This window comes from Hylobates moloch, unplaced genomic scaffold, assembly GCF_009828535.3.
Source record: "Hylobates moloch isolate HMO894 unplaced genomic scaffold, HMol_V3 SCAFFOLD_4, whole genome shotgun sequence".
NCBI lineage: Eukaryota > Metazoa > Chordata > Mammalia > Primates > Hylobatidae > Hylobates > Hylobates moloch.
In genome coordinates this window covers 12854907-12877474 of record NW_026652279.1, presented here as the reverse complement: position 1 = coordinate 12877474, position 22568 = coordinate 12854907, and the positions used below count along the sequence as shown (strand labels likewise).

General features: G+C 41.0%; 1 protein-coding gene across 14 annotated transcripts in view; it reads left to right on the top strand.

Annotated features, from left to right (window-relative positions):
- The window catches only part of FOXP1 (forkhead box P1), a 411134-nt gene that overhangs the window by 291024 nt on the left and 97542 nt on the right, over positions 1-22568 (top strand). For 5 of the 14 annotated variants that reach the window (XM_058437155.1, XM_032149489.2, XM_032149487.2 and 2 more), the window contains 2 exons: positions 21002-21139; positions 22182-22271. In XM_058437155.1, coding sequence (XP_058293138.1) covers positions 21002-21139; positions 22182-22271 — 228 coding nt within the window. Of the gene's footprint in view, positions 1-9890; positions 9992-10129; positions 10154-10332; positions 10680-10701; positions 10844-21001; positions 21140-22181; positions 22272-22568 lie in introns of those variants that run through there. The other 9 variants (XM_058437157.1, XM_032149488.2, XM_058437158.1 and 6 more) reach the window with 7 other exon arrangements.

Here is a 22568-nt window from a genome sequence, read left to right as displayed (position 1 = left end):
TTTGTGTTATTTTAGCTTCCATTCATGCTGACGAATCGGTTACACTTGGTCACATTTATTTTCCATGGGAGTAAGACTGAACCAGCCCCTTTGTTCTCCCAAGCTTAGTTTTACCCCCAAGCCTAGTCTTCAGATTGTCATATGGGATTGAAGCCTTGTTTTGGAGTCATTCAAGTCCCAACACCCCACTGACCGGCTTCAAGATACTGATTAAGTAATTTAAGCTGGCCAAGTGCAGTGACTCATGCCTGTAATCCCAGTACTTTGGAAGGCTGATGTGGGTGAATCACCTGAGATCAGGAGTTTGAGACCAGCCTGGCCAATATGATGAAACCCTGTCTCTACTAAAAATACAAAAATTAGCCAGGCGTGGAGGCAGGCACCTGTAGTCCCAGCTACTGGGGAGGCTGAGGCAGGAGAATCTCTTGAACCCAGGAGGCAGAAGTTGCAGTGAGCCAAGGTTGCACCACTGCACTCCAGCCTGCGTGACAGAGCGAGACTCCATTTCAAAATAATAATAATAATAATAATAATAATAATAATGTAAGCTCTTAGAGCCTCAGTTTATCTGTCTGTTAAGTGGGCACAATAATACCTACTTCATAGGGTTGTTTGGAGGATTAAGCACTTTTATAGGAAATGCCAAATGCATCATACATTCCCATAAGTATTGCTGTATTTCTCAGCCATCTTGTTACCAGGCACCAACTCTTCCCTCATTTTCCCTTTCTTTGTCAAATCCCATGCCAAGGTCACAGTATGTGCTTCCCAGTTTGTGATTGGTGGCTTCTTTAGAGGATTTCCTGCACCTCCCTGTTCATGAGTGGCTCTGGTCCTTGTTATGGTAGCATTGTCTCAAAGTTGCCCAAGCTCTGTAACCAGCAAATGAATAGGGTCCCTAATGCAGGAGACTGAGCCCTGGAGGACACAGTCACATCCCAGCTCTTCCATTCACCAGCCAGTGGACCTCAGACGAGTCCCCTAACTGTGAACAACATTGGAGGGTTTGCTAGACACTGTGTACTTGCCATACGTTGGATCAAGTATTCACACCAATGCTCTCAAATCAAGAGACATTAATTTAGAAGTTGACACCCCCTCAGAACATAATAACAGAAACATCTATCTACTCTGAGGCAGATAATCATTTCCACTTTACAAATGAGGAAATGCGGATAATATAAACTTTTGCAACTCACCTACATTGCTGGTGAGTAACAAATACTGGATTCAAACTCACATCTCTTCTGCTTCAAACTCCAGGTAGCCTTCTCTATGTGCAGTGGAGGTTATAGGATTCTTGTTTCAGAGGTTGTCGTAAGAATGTTGACAGGGCTTTGCAGACTTCAGAGATACGGGGGATTGCTATTGCTGTTGTAAAAATATAAGCCCCAAGGCAGGAAGAGGTCAGGATTCACATGAGGTATAGAGAAGGGTGTAAGCAGAGAACAAAGTTAGAGGGAAGAATAAGTTAGTAGCCCAGTGGGATGGGTGAATGGATGAAAAAGGGTGTCAGAGAACAGTTAACCACAGCGCGCCCTGATTTCAAAGGTCTGGCCTGTTGGATTGTGACATTACATAGATGCGTTCTGACCCATCTCAAAAATTGGACATCGCTGAATTTAATCAAGATCAATTAGACATTCCTCCTATTGTTCAAACACACAATGCCTTATTTGTTTGAAAAGAGGGAAGTTCTATATGACCTGAAAGCTTCCTGCTTCATCTACTGCTTTTCCTCATGAAGGATGAAATGCCATTTGAAATAATAAAAAATAAATAATTGGCCTGCAGGCTAGACTACATTTCTGTATGCATTTTCTTGAGACTTTATTAAACTGTTAATACAAAAGGGGTCTGATGTCTCTGTGAGATTACTCTTTCTTCCAAGTGTCCCTTGCAATCCAATTTAAACCTTAGCTGTGGCTTCAATCTGAGAAGGAAAAGGCACCCCCTATCAGTAGCAGCCACCAGATGCTTAAAACTCATTTCTCCTTGCCAATATGCAACCAACAGAAGCAAGCAAGTGGTTTGGGAGGCTGGATTGGATATTCAGAAATCTTTTTGGTGAAAGCAGGCATAGTTGAAACGAAAGAACCAAAGTGGTTAAGGAAGAGGATGAAAAAGTCACAAGCACAAAAAAACATAAATATGTTTAGAAGTCAAGTTGTTTTAGAGTCTTCATCTGACCCCCTCAACTAAATCCACCAAGTCTTAAAGCATGTATGTGACTTACTGTATGTACTACAAGTTGTTGATGTTTCATAGGGCTTATGACCTAGAGAATGTCCCAATAAAGGTTTTGGGTTGTTTTCCCAAAAAACATTTTTTTCATTCTTGTTCCCTGACTGATTGTAGACATGACAGTGTTTGAGATTATTGAGCTCTAAAATCCTATTTATAATTTTAATCCATATTTCTGGTGGTTCTGATTTCATTCATTCATTCATTCATTGTAGAGATGGGGTCTCACTCTTGTTGCCCAGGCTGTGAAGTACAGTGCAATGACATGATCGGGGCTCACTGCAACCTCAACCTCCAGGGCCCAAGTGATCCTCCTGCCTCAGTCTCCCGAGTAGCTAGGACTACAGATGTATGCCATGCCTGGCTAATTTTTAAAAATATTTTAGAGACAGGGTCTTGCTGCATTGCCCTAGTTGGTCTTGAACTCCTGGCCCCAAGTGATCCTCCTCTCTCGGCCTCCTGAGTCAGTGGGATTACAGGCATGAGTCACTGCACCCAGCCCTAGTTCTGGTAGTTTTACATAGGATCCTAATTGTAAGCAGAAAATACCTAGAGATTAGTCCTTTGCTAATGTAAAATGTGCACTTGGTACATGATAGGTGTAAGGATAGCAGTAATGATAGCTGTTGTTGTTGTCATTGTTGTTGTTGTTGTTAAACTACAGAGGCTGGGCGCAGTGGCTCACGCCTGTAATTCCAGCACTTTGGGAGGCTGAAGCAGGCGGATCACCTGAGGTGTTGGGAGTTTGAGACCAGCCTGGACAACATGGTGAAACACCATCTCTACTAAAAATACCAAAATTAGCCAGGCATGGTGGTAGGTGCCTGTAATCCCAGCTATTTGGGAGGCTGAGGCAGGATAATCGCTTGAACCCAGGGGGCAGAGGTTGCAGTGAGCCAAGATGTGCCATTGCACTCCAGGCTGGGTGACAAGAGCAAGACTCCATCTCAAAAAAAAAAAGAAAAAGAAAAAAGAGATTATAGAGAGATCTCATCCATCTTCCTCTTTGTTTAGCTGAAATGTGCAGGCGCAGAGAGGTGACGTGACTTGCCCACAATCACACTATTATTCCTGACAAAGTCATTAATAGAATCCTAAGTCATATCTAGTATTCCTGTACTATCTCAGAGTTAAACAGCCTGCTTGAGGCCACTGTGGACTAGAAAAGATGTGCTGACCGCTTCAGCAGCCTGTAGATGAGCCCCAGTACTTGGAGCTGTCTGGAAACTACATGAACCGTCAAAGACTGGGAAGTGGAGACACCCAGGGTTGCTCACCTGGATGCCTGTGTCAGATTCCATTCCTGAGTTCTTACACACACTCTCTCAACCTCCCTCTCCCACCCCCTCCCCACTAGAACTGGCCTTACAACCTTTTTTTCTAGAAAAGGAGACAAACCTTGAGACTTTTATATGGTCACTTTTCAAGACAGGGTGTGAGCGTCTGTGTAATTGGTGACTATTAAGGAAAGAAAAGCAAGCCATAGCGAGCTGCAGAGCCCCAGAAAATGTTTTCTGCGTAGTGGTTTCTATGCCACACAGTGTGGAAGGCAATTATCTTGGAGGGGATTCCACAGCCCTGTGCCGGCTTCCCCGGTGTAAGATTTATTGTCGGCTGGATTGGGTGTTCTTTATAAGAGCATTTACTCGGCATCTAAAGCGCTGTCAAGAGTGCTACTTCCTGAATGCTTTTGAGGTTGCAACTGCTAAGCTTCATTTTCCCGTCTTGGAGATATATTTTTGAAATGGTATGCAGGGATTTGTACAGGCCTTGTGCTTCCCATTGACACTGACAGGAGTTGCACTGTTAAACCCCAGCACGCTGCTGCAGAAATTTACCCCCTAATGCCCAGAACCCTCCTTCAGCTGGGAGTCCGGCCCACACGTGCGCGGAGGGTTCCCGTAGCAGGGGGAGAGTGCCCTTGTTTTGTGTAAGTCCTACCAGCTAATCAGTCTCAAAGTTGACTGTTTTCTTACTGAAACGAAGGATAAGCAAGTACTCTTCTTTTGCTTTTTCTCTTCCCTTTTTTGGATCTTAGGAATGCCAGAAGAAAACTCAAACTGCGAGTCAGTCATATATACTGTATCATGAAACCTTAGGGACCACTGAAATGGGAACAGTGGCCCATTACTGCTAAGAAGGTGTTTTATTGAAAATGCGCTGACTTGCTCTCCCCGGAGAGTGAGCAAAAGAAGGCAGGATGCCCAACAGTAATACAGGTTGTTCTCTTAGGCGAGCTAAAATATCGAGTTTGGCACTCCCCTGCTGTGAGCGAGGAGGCAATAGAATAGACGAATGTGCATTTTTACATTAAAAGTGCCATATTTCACTAGGGGTGCCCCCCTTTCTCCCCCCCATTTTGTTTAAATGTCTTAATTTATATATTCCAGTTAATAGTTCATTACATGTCCTTTCTCTGTCTGGCTTTAAAAGTTGTCTTTTGAATAAGTCGAAGTAGTCAAAATTTCCTAATCCTGGCAGGCTTGCCAGCAGAGGGCAGGCGTAAAGAAGGTTTTGACATGAGGGTGTGTCAACCTAGGGTCAGAGGAGGGTGGTGTTGCATGGGAGGAAGATGTGTGAGCATTGTTCTGAGGGCAGGATGGGACACGCTCCCTTTGCCTCTTTGCAGGCCTGCTGCACACCACAGATCTCTGGAAAAGCTGACTATACTAAATAAAGGTGGTCAGTTGCCTTTATCTGATATTCAGCGATTTCTACATAATTAAACGTTAAAAAAAATTAAAATGTAATTTCATTCCCCAAGAGCCATCTTTCCTTCCCCTTCAGTGCCCCATTTCTGGTTATGCTTAAAAATCGAGGGTTTGCCTGTGGGTGGGCCAAAAATCCTGTCACTCTTCGGGAGGGAAATAACAAATTACACTTGGTGGTGGTGGTGGCAGTGATTTGTCCCCCCTGATATCTGAAGGATACAGCACTTTGGGACATGCTCTACTGCCCCAAAACATGTAGCTTTTCAGGAACTTTGCACACTTCAGTGTAATCTGTTCTAACCCCATGGCAGAAGCAGTCCATTAACAAATTTTACATTATGTTAAAACAGGGGATTATAGTTTTATCATAAATGAGAGAGGGTAATTTATTACTGTCAAATGCACAGTTAGGAAAGGATGTTGTCATTTTTCTTTTCTGTCATGATTTTGTTTACCTCTGATGCTTATGAATGCTTTTAGAGTAAGGGGTTTGTCTTTAGGTTGATGTTTTCCATAGCTCATCATACTTACAAGTCACCTGAATGTTGACATGTCACACTGTGTATATACAAATTAACCAGAAGCAATGGCATTATAAAATGTTGCATTACATGAAAATGCAAATGGCAATTTGGAAGATGCATTAAGGGGAATTTAAACTCCTATGGAACAGTGAGAACTCAGTATTTTCCCTTGGCCAAACTTGCAGGCACAGAAGAAAAACAACATAATTAGCTTCATTGTCAACATACGCATAACAGTGACATAAACAATGTCAATATGGAGCTAACTGCCTTAGCTCCCTGTAGATGGATGATGTATTAATTTATATTTTTAAGTAAAAGCACTGCTTAAATCAAGACAGAATGGTGGTTCCTTGGAGACAAATCCCCAGATCTCAGGAATGGGGCAGTGCTGTTGCAATTTAGTCACTCTAATTGGCTGCCCCATTGGCATTCTTTGGAGAAATACTTAAAGCAGTCCTCCTTCTGGGGAGGCGAGCTTCCCTGGGTAGGCCAGCTTCCCTGGGTAGGCCATCAGGCATATTACTGGGCTTACATTTTGTATTCCTGTTGCTTTAGCTTTTTCTCTCCGGCAATGGAATCAGTTGGTTGAATCTCTTTAAGTTCTGTTATTTCAGAATATGTCCTGGATACTCCATTAAATTAATTGGAAAAGGGAAAGAAAATGTGTGTTGTGTTAACACAAGTGTTGTTCAGAAGAAGACAGCAAACTTGAATTAAGGTTTTGGCCTCTGATCACACAGTTGATTTTTCACCCCATGCTCCTATCCTTCTCTAGTTATTTCCAAGCAGCTTCTGGCAAAGCAGGCCTTTCGTTGGAACTGAGGACCACGTGGGCCAGGGACCACTGCTGTATCTGCCTCACCACAGGGCCATTCCTGTGGAATGGACATTATTCACATGGAATAATGTCCTGAGGAGTGGCTCCTCCTGACTCTTCCTTTAATACATCTTATCTCCATTCTCAGCTCTGAGTGGGCAGTAAAACCTTTCACTTTCTTCTGTGTTCAAGGCTAAGGCTCAGCAGAACCAAATATAATACATGATTTTAGTCCCAGGTGTGTTATTTGGTGGTTAGAGTTTGGTGTGGGATCATAGTAATCTGTTCTTAAGTGCACAGCCAGCTGCACAATGGACTCATTTAGCAACTGACAGGTTTCTTAATATGTGGTGTTTGAACAAGAGCTGTATCTGTTGTGGGTGTTAGGATGTGGGCATCAAAAATATTTTTAAAGTATGGTATTTAGCATTTCCTTTACTCTTCCTTAAATGTTGGCCTACCCCTCAAGATCCCCTCCCCCCCACCACAGGTATTCACTTTATATTATTATGGCTTCTCTTTTTCTATAATTATCCAGTATCTGCTTCCTCTTGGAGGCCTGTAGTATGTTTTATTTTTTTATTTTATTTCTTATTTTTTAAGACAGGTTCTTGCTCTGTTGCCTAGGCTGGAGTGCAGTGGTACGATCACAGCTTGCTGCAGCCTTGAACTTCTGGTCTCCAAGTGATCCTGCCACCTCAGTCTCCCAAGTTGCTGGGACTATAGGCATGCACCATCACACGTGGCTGTGTGTGTGTGTGTGTGTGTGTGTGTGTGTGTGTGTATTTTTAGAGACGGAGTCCCACTATGTTGCCCAGGGTGGTCTCAAACCTCAAAGCAGTCTTCCTGCCTTGGTCTCCCAAAGTGCTGGGATTATAAGTATGAGCCACTGCACCTGGCCATGTTTAATTCTTGGGAGAAATCACTTTGCTTCTCTAAGGCTCAGTTTCCTCCTCTGTACAATGAGGGCTGGAATTTGTGTTCAGATTATGACAACTGCATGAGACTGTTAAAACACCCACAATCCAAAATTTTTTTGTCAGCCTTTTTTATTCAGCTTTTCTAAAATGACCTGGTGCTCATAGTGATTAATAAGTGGTTTTAACAAAGTCTTCTGAGTTACTATTGGTTTTAACATTTTATATTATACTCCACTTATGGAAGTTCCAGTTCTTCCTGAATCCCAAACACAAGGCCAGTACACAGGACCACAGGAGTTTAGAATTAACCAAAGTGGCCTGGGCATATGTAGTTTATCCAGGTTTATCACTGATGGGACATTTCCTTGCCCATAAGTAGTCTCTGAGTCACCATGTCATCTGTCTGTCTGGAGAGAGGGCGAGATGGGCTCCAGGTGGCTTCTAAGTTAGTGTGCCAAGCCATTTCTCTCTCTCTTTTGTCACCTCCCCCTGACCCAAACCATCAGCCTTTAAATGCCACCTCCCCAAGGGGCCTTCCCAGACCCCTCCTCCTAGAGATCTCCTCCTTCTTTGTGGTCCCATGGTGCTTACAGCCACCACCGTGCAATTTAGTACTTGAGTAAGCATTGCATTGCATCACTGACTAATTATTTTGTTTAAGGCTTGTTTCCACAGCTGGGTCATGAGCGTCTGTGATGTTTTTTGTTTGCTTGTTTATTGTTTGTTTTGATGCACCTGGAGACTATTAACTGATAAACACTGACCTGCAAAGGAGTTAGTCCACCTTCTAAAAGCATGCATGAGTTTTATGGATGCCTCATGAAGAACTTAGTTTCTAAAATAAAAATACATTGCATATTCAAAGTACATCCCAGTTTTTGTTTATAAACATTAAAACTCAATTTTAATACTTTGGGAAAAAGAAAGTCACTTGGGCGTTTTGAAATGATTCTTTCCACTTTCTCCCTGTACATTGGTTGGAGAGCACTTCCTTTATTTTTATTTCCTGCCGTTGGGGCTCTCTGCCAGCCCCTCCGGAAACAGCACCTTTTCTCTTTAAGAGTCAGAACTCTACTAATAATCCGGGGACTTTCTGGCAGATTTAAGGCCCTTCTACCCCCCAAAAGCGCCCTTGGTTCTCTGTTGAATATTCATGAGAGGGTGGGGTCACATTTTGTGACCTGAAAAAACCCCATTAATAAATTTGGTATCTGACACAAAAACACTTTAGGATGAAGAGCGATCTGCGCTGTGCCAATTTAACATCTGATCATACTTTGATGGTCACTTCGCGCTTGTCTCTTTTACAGCCAGAGTAAAGAGGGAATTGGCTGCTCCCCGCTGACCCTGTTGAAATTCAGGCATTTGCTTGATTGGAAATATTACCAATATTCTTTCCGGTCTGTAGTAACCTGCATTTAATATACTTCACATCAAAATGTACTTTGTAGTAAAACTCCTGGGATTACTGGGTCAGATTTTGTTGCTTTTTTTTTTTTTTTTTTGAAGGCAAATAGGTATTCATTGATGTCACACTATTCCTTTTCCTCTAATATTTTGAGAAAAAGAATAAAAATGTGTGTGGAGATTTTGTGTGTGTGTCTTTAAAAAATATACAGGCCAGGAAGTTTTTCTCCAAGTTTGAAGGTGGTAAATAGGTGATTTTTTAGAGTCGCCGAAATGGACTAGGTTAACCTGACGCTTAAGTCGTGTCAGTTGAGCCAACAAAGTTTAGCATATTGTTGACTTTTTAAAAAAACACTATACTCAGCTTTCAATAGCCTGAAAGAGCAGTGACTATTTCTAATAGAGAAGGTCATCCTAAAGTGCTTATTGAGAGTAGCTTTTGTTGTTGCTATTGTTGTATAAATAAGAAAGGAATTTAAAGAATTATTTCTTAGCAAACGTGTGGCAGATGCTTTCTTCGGCAGCTGTCGTTCTAGAGGGGAAGTCGCCTGGTTCAGCGACGAGGCACGTTTGGTTGTTATTTATTTCCACCCCGCGTCGGCTTAGTTTTCCTCGGTGCGCACTGGCACACTTTGGCGAGACCGACTCTGGGAAAGAAAGGGGTGTGGGGAGGCCGAGGCTCTGTGAAACCCCCGACGTGAAGCGAAAGTTCTCCTCCCAGGGCGGTTTTCGAGGAAAGCGCTTCTCTGCGCTGCCTGGGAGACCTGCGTCCCCTCCCGAAGCCGAACAGTTGCTCCGAGCAGTCGGCTTGGCGCCGCGAGCGCCGGGTGCCCCTCTTCGGCCTCCCGGGTTTCTCGGAAAGGTTAGGACAACTCTTTTGTCAGTTTCAAAGACGAAACAAACACGCCGCCCCGCCGGCAGCGCTGGCCCCGCAGAGCCCTGGCCAGAGGGAGCGGTGCGCGCCGAGCCCGGCCGACCCAGACGTCAGCCGGAGGCGGGTCACCGGGTTAACAGCTATTAAGTGGAGTTGCTCTGCAGACAAAAGCAGGGTTGCACTAGAGCGTGATTTCACCTGTCGCGCGGAGGGGGCCGGGTCGCGCGGGCGCGGGGCGCGGGCCGCGGAGCCCATTGTGTGGGGCGCGGCGCGGCGCGGCGCGGCGCGGGGTGTTTAGAGGCGGGTTGTGATTGGTGGAGCAGGGCGGGGCGGGTGGGCGCGGCGCGGCGCGTCTTGTCAGCCCGCGAGCCGGAGCGCCCCTGCGCGCGTGCAGTCCGCCTGCACGCCGAGGCCGCCGGACCCCACGCCCGGCCCGCGCGGGCGCCCCGAGCCCGGCTCCGCGCGCCTGGCGGCTACATGGAGAGTGTCAGGTTGGTCCTTCTGATTGATCTTTGCCGGTTTCGCTCTCCTTCCCCCGGCTCCGCGGCGCCCGCTTCCTGGGGGCCTCGCTGGGGAAGGCAGGAGAGCCCGAGGGTTCTGAAGTTGAGTCTTTTAAAAAAAATCATCCTCATCCTCGCTGTTTACCAACTTGGGTAGGAGTTGCGCTCTGGAAGTGGAGGCGGGGAGGGAGTGGAGGGGCAAGAAAAAGGAGCTGCAGGCCTGTGGGTCCTGGAGAGAGATACCCCCCCCCCACCCCGTGCTCTCTGGCTCACACTCTCGCTCTCTTTTTTTAAATGTTCATGGGTGGGGTGTAGTTGAGAGTTGGAGGAAGTCCTGCTTGTGTGTTTCTCTTTCTCTCTTTTTCGTTTGCGATTCATTTTCTGCCGGTCTGGCCTTCACGCAGCCACTTTGGTGAAGCCCTCGCCATCACTCCGTTCGGGGGACGTATCTGGGGTGTGATTTCTGTCACTTTCAGAGCGTGTGAAATATACAAGGAGCCTCCATCTCAGTGTAACCCATGTGGATGTTTCTTTGCTTCTGATAGTTTGTTTCTATATCTGTCTAGGCTATTTTCAGCTTAGCTGTTCAAATTCGAGGAGTTCACACAGTAAAGGGGGAGGGAGAGGCACAGAGCCCCACACCGGAGCAGGCGAGCGAGCGAATGGAACACTCTGGCAGGTTGGGGATTCTAAGCCTCTGTTGCATTACTTGGCTGGTTAATTAAGTAGTGAGCGGGGGTCTGGGTTTGGACGTGCAGCAGACTGAAGAATTACCACGGGGTACTCCCAGCTGAACCGGCTCTGAATGTAGCTAATGCAACTGTCAGAACTGCAGGAAAGACGGTCAGTGGAAACGGGACTTTTTTTCTCCCCTCCTCCACCAAGTATGGTGATGGGAAGGAGAGGACCTTTAGGAAGTGGGTGGTAAAGTTTTAGAGCAAAGTACATATAGACTCTTCCTCTTTGGGATTAACTCCTTCAAGTCCTGACAGTTACAAGTAAAATATCTAGTAATTTTATATTTTTGTCCAAACAAACCAAATGTTCTAATCAAACCAATTTAAAAATGCAAATCACCTCATTTCCATAGATTCCAGCATTCTAAAAGTGACACATTTGGGGGAAAAATTAAGCCTGATAACAGGAAATGTGAATCATACTATCAGTGACTAATCTGCTTAAGAAAAAAAATAAGTTACGTTTATTTTATCATTAGGAAGTCAGTGTTAAGCCAGATTTCTTAAAGTTTAAAGCAAGTGGCATTTTTATTTTAAAAGCGGCCCTGTTTTGCTGTTTTTGTGTGTTTTTATATAATGAGTTTTCCAAGAGGAATGTATATATGCAATCAGAGGTGGTTTATGTGGTAAAGAGCGCAAGCTAGCATGTCACTGCCAAAGAGCTGGAAGATGATCACATTAAGATTCTAGTTTAGGGTTTGATGTGTGTGTTGCTGTTATTGTTGTTTAAAAGAATACAAAGCTTGCTTGGTTATTAAGATTGACCACTAAGTAAATCAATTGAAGACAGAAGCACGTTCTCCTAATTGATGCCCTTTGCATAAATTGAGAAAAGGTCTATATCTATTTTATGTGATTCTTTGTAGCTGCCTGACACATTTCAGTGAAAAGTGTGTAAAAATGAAACCAAAATACAGACTGCCTACCCAGAGACACTGGCTGACTTACTGTAGGACGTGATAGAGCTGAACTGAAAACGCATTCGGCTGACACTTGATAATCAAAGTTGATTTATTGTTCATTAGTACTGCATTAGCCCTTTCAGGCAAGACAGTTATTTGTGTAGTTGCCTGTCAAGAGTGAGACTGCAAGCACCTGTCATTTCTAAGGCATGAGATAAGCAACCAAATATTAAGAAGATGCAAATAAAAATACATTTGACTACGTAAAGGGGCACATAGTAATACATTTTTTTTTTCTTTAAAAAGATAGTATGGGTCAATACCAGCCTATAAGAAAGAAATCTACTGAGGATTATTTTTTAACCCTAAGAACGACTTATAGAAGGAAAGTAACGGGCTTTATATTCACCCATTTGCCTTAAGAACTTTGTTTCCTGCCCAAATATGCAGCTTGTCTGACAAAAAGTTGGTTAGTTAAGGAAATGAGAGGCGCATGTCAATTATCTAATCCGAGTAATTTAGGTAAGGTAGGCTGTTTGTTTTGTGTTAATAAACATTTTATTAAATGAAACTTGTAAGCATGGGTTGATTACATGAAAATGTGATGGCATCATGGCTAAGCTTTGATAATATCGGCTAATAATGTCAAGTGCATTTTCTGCAACATGTATCACTCTCGATTTTTTTCCTTTTTCCCTGGAAGGGAATGATCTCATGACATATAATAGAAAACAACCTCAGTGTCAAAAGAAAGCAAAATTAGCGAACTTTTGTCAGCAGCCATAGAAACGCGGATTAACTCATATTTTTCCAGGGATGGAATGGAAACATTCTGCATGAGGATATATAGTGTATTGTCTTCTCTGAATTTTCATTTGACAGGGATTTTAGAGGCTGTGATCTTAATTAAATCTCAACTAGCTGAAATAATGCATCTAAAGGCATGCAGTGTTGCGTAACCTTGCTCAGTTGGTAAACCATAAATCATCAGAAAGCTTATGATAGGAATGAATTTTTTGTTGTTGTTTGTAGTTAAATGTACCTTAAAAAACAAAACCCTTACCGTCACTGCCTTGCATTTACACGTTGTCAGGACCTGTCACTTGAAAGATAAACTCTTTTATGACACTGACCAGTTCTACAACTTTTCAGCCAACCTCCACACAATTGGAAGATACCTTGAAATTAAAATCTAGATTAATTAAAAACAATGAAAGTTCAGGTTTGTCTTGGTTAATGTGGCAGAAAACGTTGTTTGAGTTACTATGTTTCTGAGACAATCAGGAGAGAATGTTGTGACTAGCTTCTCAGTCTGTACTAACATTTGAGTAAAATTTGAATTGGCAAAAAGGAAGATTGGAGGAATTTATTTTATTATGTGGTTTACTTGTAGGTGAACGTCACTAAAGAGAACCTGAAAACCATGTTCTTGGTAACTGGGCAAATACAGTGGTCAGTTAGATTCCACTTCAGGTAGTTCATCATTCCTTGATTTACAAACAAGGGATAACGTAGCAACAGTTGATTGAGAAGGTTAGAGTAGATAAATACATAAATTGTGTCTGTGTGTTACATTTCAAAATATGCATTCAATGACAAGGAATTATTAAGCAGCTTTATTAACTGTCAAGGTTTAATAAGTTATAATGCTTGCAAATATTAGGTTATTTACTTTTAGTGCCTCAAATAGATAGTTTTAACTGCTGCAGTTTTTGATTTATATATATGCTTGAGTAGAAGGAACTACCTACATAAAAAAGTTGAGAATGCTGTCTTGTGATAGCTTGATTTCATATATCTTTGCACGTAACATTTCATATAAGACTAGAAGTTACATTGCTGATGAACTGTAGCTCTCTTGGGGCAAAAGGGGTAGCTTTATGTGTATCTGTATGGCTAGATTTGGGGATAGTCTTAACACTGTAAGCTAAATTTGTTGTTTGGTAAACGGTTTGTTTTCTTGGAAGCAGCGTATTTCTGGACTCTTGTTTTAGTCCTTTCAGAGCATGCAATACTTCCCTCCCACCCCCATCAAGTGACATTTTGCATTCAGCCTTATTTTCTTTCACTTAAAAAAGAAAACTCAGGTATCTCTTAGCTAAACAAGCCTTTGCAGACTGTGGGGATTTGAATTGTCTGAGAAGAGCTAATCTGGGCCTCTACTTTTGGATTGTAGGAATGCTCTTCATTGAGTCCCTCTTCCAATCTGTGAGTTGTTTGAAAGAAATTAATTTCGAATGAGAAAAATGAATACTGAACACATACATTGTGCCTCATTTTCAAATCCGGTTAAAAGCAATTAATCAATGAAGATGCAGGCTAAATGTTATGGTGAGCTTTTTAGAATACCTTGGTATCATGTTTTAATTTCTAAGCTTTATCTTGCCCTTAAATCTGAAACATCATTGTTCAAATAACTGAGAACAAGGTAAATCAACAACATCAAAAAGGTCGGCTTCTGTGATTTCTCAAGGGCTTGTTATTTTGTACTTCCCAATTCTATTTGATGTCTTGACAAAACAAGATGACACAGGGGAGAATACATTAAATTTTGATTTTTTTCATCTAACCTGTTACAGTTGTGGCAGCTTAATTTCTTTTACTTTTTCCTGAAGATGGCTTTTTGTACAATTACTCTAATTGTCACACCACTTCATGAGGCGGGTCTGCACGGGTTTCCCATTTGCCTTGATTTTGCTAGGTATTTTTGAACATATTTTGACCTTTAACTTATGGGAAGCTTTTGGTTGGGCTTTGTCTTCATTAGAAATAAATCAGTGAATGGTGAGATTGTCAAAGAAGCAACTGATGTTTTCTCATTAGAATCTTATTTGCACCCTTTAGCTTAACTGTGATGTATAAGGTGAAGGTGTTGGGAATAGGCATGAGAAAGTACAGTTTGAGAAACTTCAGTTGTAATTCTTTTTAAAGAGTGATTGCACCCTAAGTAAGGCCTTATAAAACTTTGGAAATGGTCTAATTTTGGCCTACCTGTATGTTGAAATTCGGTTATAGTCCCTTCTCCCTTTCAGTAATATGGGAAAAAAAATACATATTTGCAGTTAAGCTCCCTATGAAATTTTCTGTGCTGATTAAATCATGAGAAAGCAGAGCTACAAATTTAATTCTTAGTGTTAGAAAAATCTTCTTTAGACAGAAGATAGACATTATATTTTTCTTCATTTAACAGTTACTGTTGATCTAAAACTGTATCCACAAGTTATCTTTTATTTATTTTAATCAGGTATGTGTCTCAGAAAGGATGGAAACAGTTGCTGTCTCTTTCATTATTTTTGAGTAATACTTCAATTTAAGAGAACTTATTTAGCCAAGGCCTCTTCCTTTTCCCTTTAAGAACTGAAGATCTGTGGATAGAGTCTTTTCTGGGGTACCTTCTTGGAATAGTTCTCCCCTCCTCCCATTTGCAGCACTTAAAAATGGTTTTTGTTGTTGTTAATATAAAATGCCATAGCATGTTTAATTCACATGCACGAAATTGTTCTCCATCCCAGCCACAGGAGAAAGTGGTTGAAGTAGGAAAGAGAAGGCATTTTCTTGATTTAAATAATAATAATTGTTGCTAGGTTGAAAGAATCAGTGCTTATTGAGTGATTATTTTCATGTGTAGCTTCCATTGTTTCCTGTATTTAACAATTGCTAATGGGAGAAGCGATTTAATTTATGTAAACTTTACATTTTTATGCAAATGAAGCTGATATTTATTAGAGCTAAAACAATTATACTGGCACTTAGTGGAGTAACCTTATGTGCCTGGGAAATGTTAGAGGAGAGCAGCTGATGTCCCGCTAATACCTCTGCTGTAAACAAATATGCATTTATGCCACTTTTTAGAATTTAAAGACAAAAAGAAGAGCTCGGAGAGCGTTGCTGGAGACTGCTTATTAGGGTTGATAACCTGAAATGACTCCTGATTGGCAGGCAAGCCTTGGCCTTACAGTTTTTTTTTTGTGAAAGAAAGATAGCCTTTCTTGATAGAATGTAATAAACAAAATGATAAAAAATGAAATGCTAATTGCATTTTAAAGAGGTTTTTCGAAAAAAAATTTTTAATAGTTGGTTGTATTGTTACTGAGAGAACTGTTATGCTAATGACTGACTACCTAGATGATTTTGCATTAATATAATAACCATTACCTGCCTTAGTGCTTTGTACAGTATTGTGGCAAAATAGCTGAGCCTAAAGGAGTTACACAAAAAGCAGAATTCCATAATGAAACAGAATTATACTTTCCACATAAATAGCATGCTTTTTTTTTATTTTTTAAAGACCGAAATATTATGTCAGAAGTGTTTTCTTTCCTAGGTGGTAGTTACTTGCATGGTACCTGGTTGGTTCATTTTGTTTTGTTTTTTTAATACCATGGAGAAATAGAAGCTTTCTAACTTTTCTGTTTGCCAATACATCTGTTGTATCCATTGGCTTGTTAATTATGAAAACTTGTTTTCCACAGGGAGCCAGAGGTGATGATGTTTAATTTTCCTCTATACAGGCTAGCTTGTATATGGTCATAAAAAACTTGGCATCGTTTTTTTTTTTTTTTTTCTCTCTCTCTCTTTTAATGGAGCTATTTTCTCTGTTTGGTTTTGTTGTGACATTCTGGAGCCTTCTAATTTAATTTGTTTTGCTCCTGTTATTTGATTAACCAGGTGACACTGCCAAATCTGGTCAGTTATCACCCAGATACAGCCTGAAGGCTAGAATGGAAGTGAATTTCCTGGGAGATACACGTGGTGAATGATCAGAGGGTAAAAAGAGTTTCTAAATTATTAACGAAATTAATAAAAATGAAAGAGTGTTTAACATTTTTTTATCTTCTCTTTTTATTATTTGTATACACAGTGATTATGAGATGACAACCGATGTGCAAAATTTATGTGTATGTGTACTAGGTAGTGTTTACTTATAGTTGACTGGAGTGGAAACTAAAGAGAGAAAAAAATGATAACATGTTATTTTCAGTATTTATATTGTGTCTTCTCCCCTCCCACCCAATTCCTTCAATTGTCTCCTAGATTAGAAATAAGTATTGTTTCTCTGAGTGTTTTTATTTGTTTGTTTGCTTTTTAGATTTTTCCCTTCCCATCATCTACCTTTCCCCATTGGGCGTTAAAGGAAATAATATGGCATATTATTTTAATAGTCTTTCAGCATTCAGATGATAGTCATTTTGAAGAAAAAACCATATCAGGCAGAATTTACACAGCAGTGTGTATGAGCTTTTAGCAGCAGTTGTTAGTGCTAACACCGTTTTTCCATTTGCTGGTATTAAGGTAGCAGCAGGCCCATACTAGCAGAGCTGTGATGGCCCAAGCACAGCTGTATTTCTGCCATTCCCGCAGGTTTGTGTGCACCTGGGATCGGCCACACCCAGTTGGTATCAGTCAACAGTGTATCATGCCGTGTGTTTTTTTAATTCATGATTTCCTCTTGAAACTCCACTGAGGAGTGTTAACTGTGTGCGTTTTTTTAAATTCAGTTTTGTATGCTAGCATTCTTTAAATGTCTGCCAGAAGTTTAATTTGAATTTCTGATCCCTGAAGGCAGCTAGACAGAATCATTCTAGTTCTCCATAAATTGCCTTCTATGATTCATTGTTAACTCATAAAACATACTCATTTCTATATACTCAAACAGTTAAGGTAGTTACAGTATTGGAAATTTTTTTTTTGCCTTATATTTAAATCGTCTTTTGAGAAAGAATTAGCTTGAACTCCCAGTTAAGGCATGAGCCCTGTAGCACAGAAAACATCAGAAATAAGTGTTTTTATCTCAAAGAGGTTAAGGTAGAAGGCATGAAATCTGAAAAAAAAAAAAAAAAAAAAAAGTTTCGTTTTTACTGAATACTCTTAAAGAGGGGCCCATAAATATTAGAGTGCTGTACTTAAAAACTCACATGACTGTTTTAAATACTATTGATTTAAACCAGTGGCTAGATTTTATGAATCAAAGTGTAATTTCGAAGCTTTGGCCATATTTCTCAATGCTAAAGCACTCTCTCTTGTGTGCCTTTAGCCGCTTTCCAGACATTCAACACAGGATTAAATGATAGTAGTTACAGTGATCAATAGGTTAAGACTGCTACAATCACTCTTGCCGCTAATGACCTCAGTAGTAATGGGCAATAAAGTGTGGGCTGTAATAGCCTCTCGCTGGTACTGCATGCCCTTTGATTCCTAGTATTAGTAGGGACTAGCTACGTGAAAAAGTTGGACGTTGGGAGTTAAGGGAGTGGATATATAGGCTATAATTCTTAACTATTGAAAGCCTTAAAAACTGTCCTCAGATTTTTTTTTTTTTATTTCTTTTCTACCCCACCATAGTTTCTGGTCTATTTGAATATGTTTGTTAAAGCTTTCCATAACCTCTTTTCATGATATGTTAGGACAGAAACGTTGGGGAAATGTCGGTTTTATAACATTTGTAAATGAAGCTGGAGCCCACTTTGGAGGCCCAGAGCTAACTGGCATGAAAACGTGGTTTCAGATAGTAAAAGCGAAGTTAAGGCCATCAGGATATAATAGCCCACTTCTGATTATTCAGAGACTCATCAGCCCGTTTGGAGGATTACTCAGGCCTCTTGCTTCCTTCCCTCCTTTGGCAGTGCCTGCTGCTGTAAAGCATATTATTACTCATCAGCACCTCCATCAAAATGTCCAAAAGGAAAAAGAAGGGGAGACTGAAGTTCATTATCCTGTTCCGTAACTGCAAAAAAAGGAATAAATGATTATGGGACAAGGAGATTTAAACCACTGGTTTGATGTCAGCCTTTAAAAATTGTCTGTATAGGTATATGTCAGTCCTTTCCATGATTCCCCCTTTTATTATTGACAGTTAAGGGACAATGTTGTTTCTCCTTTAAGAAGATGCTTCTAGTTTTACCTGAGTTAAGGGGAAAGAGTATTTTCGGAGACATATGTAACTTTTAAAATCAGTTTTACTGAGGGATGATTTACGTGCACTCTAATATACTGATTTTCAGTGTCTAGTTGGAAGAGTTTTGACGATTGCATCCATGTGTGTGAGCACCACCTCAGTCGAGATATGGACATTTCCGTCGCCCCCAAAAGTTCACCTGTGCCCCTTTCTAGTATAAGGTTTCTATAGCTCTTTTAAAAACAATGACCAGGAGGTTATTTCTATGATGATTTCTGCTCTAACTCTGTTAAGTTCATGTTCATCACCAGTTTAGATTTTACACCACCCTATTCCTGTCTGTTTTCCTGTTCATCACCATCAGAAATTTGGCTCGAGAATATTTATATTGTACATCATCCAAGAAACGCAGAGGAAAAAAGAAACCTTAAACATGGTTCTTTTGTTTGCTTAATCAAACCTCCCCGTATGATGATGCAACTCTCAAGGAAAAGTAAACTTCTATTGTGATACGCTGGCTTTAGCAGCTCAAAGGATACCGATTGGCACCCAATGGATATTGAAAAATCCGAAAAGTTTCTTCTGTATGAAGACAAAGTAGACTAACTGGAATTAATTTGTAGATGGTTAGATGTTTTGATAATGTCTTCCTGGTGTTTGCCCTAAACTGAATGCAAGTTCACTGTTCCAATCATTGGTGATATTTCGTGCTACAAATTATCTTTTTAAAAGGATAATTTATCCATTCATATACATCTGTCCCATTTTGCATATGAAAATATTCAGACATGCCCATCTGTTTTAAATTACAGTGTATCTACATCTACACTTAAAAGGCCACTGGAATAGGAAGAATTCATGGATGACCTTCCAGAGCTGGGTTAATGAAATTTTTCGAATGTTCTAACTAGTGTTTTCCAAACACGCGACACTGGCACATCAACATCCCCACACATGAAACATGCCCACAACAACAGTGGAGAACGTTCACTGTACATGAATCTGACCTTCAGGAACCATTTTTAGTTCATCAAAATTAGTGATGCTGAGAAATCGGGACATCAGTGCATAATGACTGTGAAATTAGGAATGAGAGCTTGCTATGCAAATGACAGGACAAATCATGTGAAAAAGTCAGGATAAACTGCATATTAAGACATTATGTTACATAAAATTAATACTGCATTTCTGCCTTTTGCTTACTGCTCCCCTGAAAGATTTTTTAATTCTTTTATCTTCTGATCAGCTATTGTCTGCCGGATTTTTTTTTTTTTAAGTGGCACACAGGCAAAGTGCAAAACATGTTATTACCTTTTATTGTAATACATGAGATGACAGCAGATCCTTTTTAACAAAGTATATCCTTTACTGCTTCTAGCTTCTTGCTGTCACATGTTTGATTAGAAACCAAAGAAAAGTAAGATGCTTAAATATTACCGTTAGAAGACATACAGGTTTTGTCTTTTCTTTCATTGTTTTTTCTTTCCTTATCTTTTTATTTGGGGGGGGTGATTTTTCATGAAATAGTCTTCTTGCATTACGGGGACTGACAAAATGGGTCTCATGTAGTCTGCAAATTAAACACAAGTGCAGTGATTATTTTGAATAGCTAAATTACATTCTAGAAAGCTTGCAGAATTCATAGCATTGTCATTAGGTATCCGCTTGAATACAATTTGTGTAACCTTGGCCAAGACAGCCTGTCATTTTAATGTCAGTGTTTTATCTGAACAAGACATCATCCTTTCAGATACAGTGTGCAGGTTCCTTGCAAAGATGCCCGTGCAGAAACGTGTTAACAGTTGCAAATATGAAATGCTATCAAGTTCATCACTGTAGCTGTTTGTCACTGAAATGTCATGGAAAGCGGGTTTTAATGGTATTGCACATAATAAGAACGAATTGAGACATCTGTATGCGGGGTGAATAAGGAAGAGTAAAAGGCATCATGCAAAGGGTCTGTGTTTAAGTTCGGAAGGTGTGTCCAAGGTTCCTTTCCCCACAAGTCTAAGCATTCATTGGTTGTTCTTGAAATCACTGTCCACAGAGCAAGTGGGTCATATGGGCTCCAACTGCAAAGGTGTTGGTTACCATTTGTCGTCTCTCAAACAAAATTCAAGTTTGGGTTAACTTCCCACAGATGGTTTTGACCAAAAACTCACTCTTAATAAGCAATTGAGAACTGTCATATCCTAACTCCAGTTAGCGTTGAAGTTTGACCTTTTTGTGTGCTTGCAAGGCTGCCTGGAATCCCCATCAGTACTGCAAGGTTTTATTTTTCTTTCTTTAAAATAAACTCCATGGTAGATTAAATAGGATCTGTTGCTGCATCCCCTCTGGATAAATACATGTTGCATGGGAAACTGGTCAACTCTTTAAGCAGGCTGATGGCAGTCAGCTGCTGAACCTGGGAGGCTGCGTGCTTCTGATTTCCTGGCTTCCTATTTATCCTTCATTAACGTTCTAGGTTCCCGTGTCAGTGGCTATGATGACACCTCAAGTTATCACTCCCCAGCAAATGCAGCAGATCCTCCAGCAACAAGTGCTGAGCCCTCAGCAGCTCCAGGTTCTCCTCCAGCAGCAGCAGGCCCTCATGCTTCAACAGGTAATTGTCCTTCCTCCACCTCCAGCCTGTCTCCCCCAGAACCCAGGGGCCCCCATCACTCCATTCTCAGTCTCCCCTCCACCAGAGCAGCTCCTTTGCCCACTGAAGAGTAAAGCAGCGTGGGTGGGGCAGGACACAGACCAGTCCCTGAATAATCGATGTGCTTTTGCATGCCCAAGAGAGAGGAGCCCTGCCACGGTGACTAGTGTTTGGGCCTAGAGAGTACCCGATGGACTGAGATCAGGGCTGTAATTGGACTTGGTAGCAGTAAGATCTTTTAGGCTTACATGGCTTTACCCTCTTTTATTTGGTAAGCCCAGAGGCTCCTAAATGGTGTGAATCAAAGCAAAATGAGGAGCACGTTGGGAGTGGGTTTAAATATGACAGCTCTTGAAGTCCCCATTTCAACTCAGAAGCTTACAGATTTTTTTTCTTTAAACATAAAGAAGCATTTTAGAGTTTGCTAATTTTAAGGTCCAGAGTTGATTTTACTTGTTCCACATATGATGTTGCTGAAATGAACTTCTCGTTGTCATTCCACTATGGGGACCTAATATTCACACTTAACAGCTACCTGAACCAAATAGATGAGATTCGGAACTGCAGCGTTGGGAGTCACTGGCCTGGGGTGGTGGGGACAGGATGCAGTGGAAGCTCCCGGGCTGTCCATGCACACACTGAATAACACTGCATAGTGCCCAGCCCTGTCATTTAGAAAGCATGCGGAAGAGATTCACCAGACTCTCTCAGCAAGGGCATTTAAGCTTTGTTGTACAATCAAAGGTCATTCTTTGCCTTATTTTAATTAGTTTGTGTAGAAAATGGTATGTTTTTCATCAGTTCATTTTGTAGATTACTTTTCAAACAATAATGCCAAGAATAGTCAGTGTGTGCTGAATTTATTGTCGAGTTTCAAACTAAAGGTCAGGCCATTACAGATAAAAGGATGCTATTTTTCAAATCACAGTTTGTGTATGGCACCAAAAGGGACAGTGGATTGGCGCTACCCTCTGTTACTTACCGTCCTCTCTTTCCTTTGTAGCAGCAGCTTCAAGAGTTTTATAAAAAACAACAGGAACAGTTGCAGCTTCAACTTTTACAACAACAACATGCTGGAAAACAGCCTAAAGAGGTACCGACAATACATATTTTACTTTCAAACCACAGATCCCAGAGGACTATCTAGTGGCTATTAAACTGTCATTCATCTTTTAAATGATTGCACAACTGAGCTGACTCTATCGGTTCTCAGCTTTCAGACTGAGAATTATTGTCCTGTTTTCACTCAGATTTTTCTGGGTTCCATTTGCTTACTGCCACATATTTTATAACACCATTGCACGTGTACCTGTGTGAGGATCAGGAGAGGCATCGTTGACAGAGTCTTCAGGTTACCTTTTGCAACCTGGTGACAAATGAGGGCCAAGAT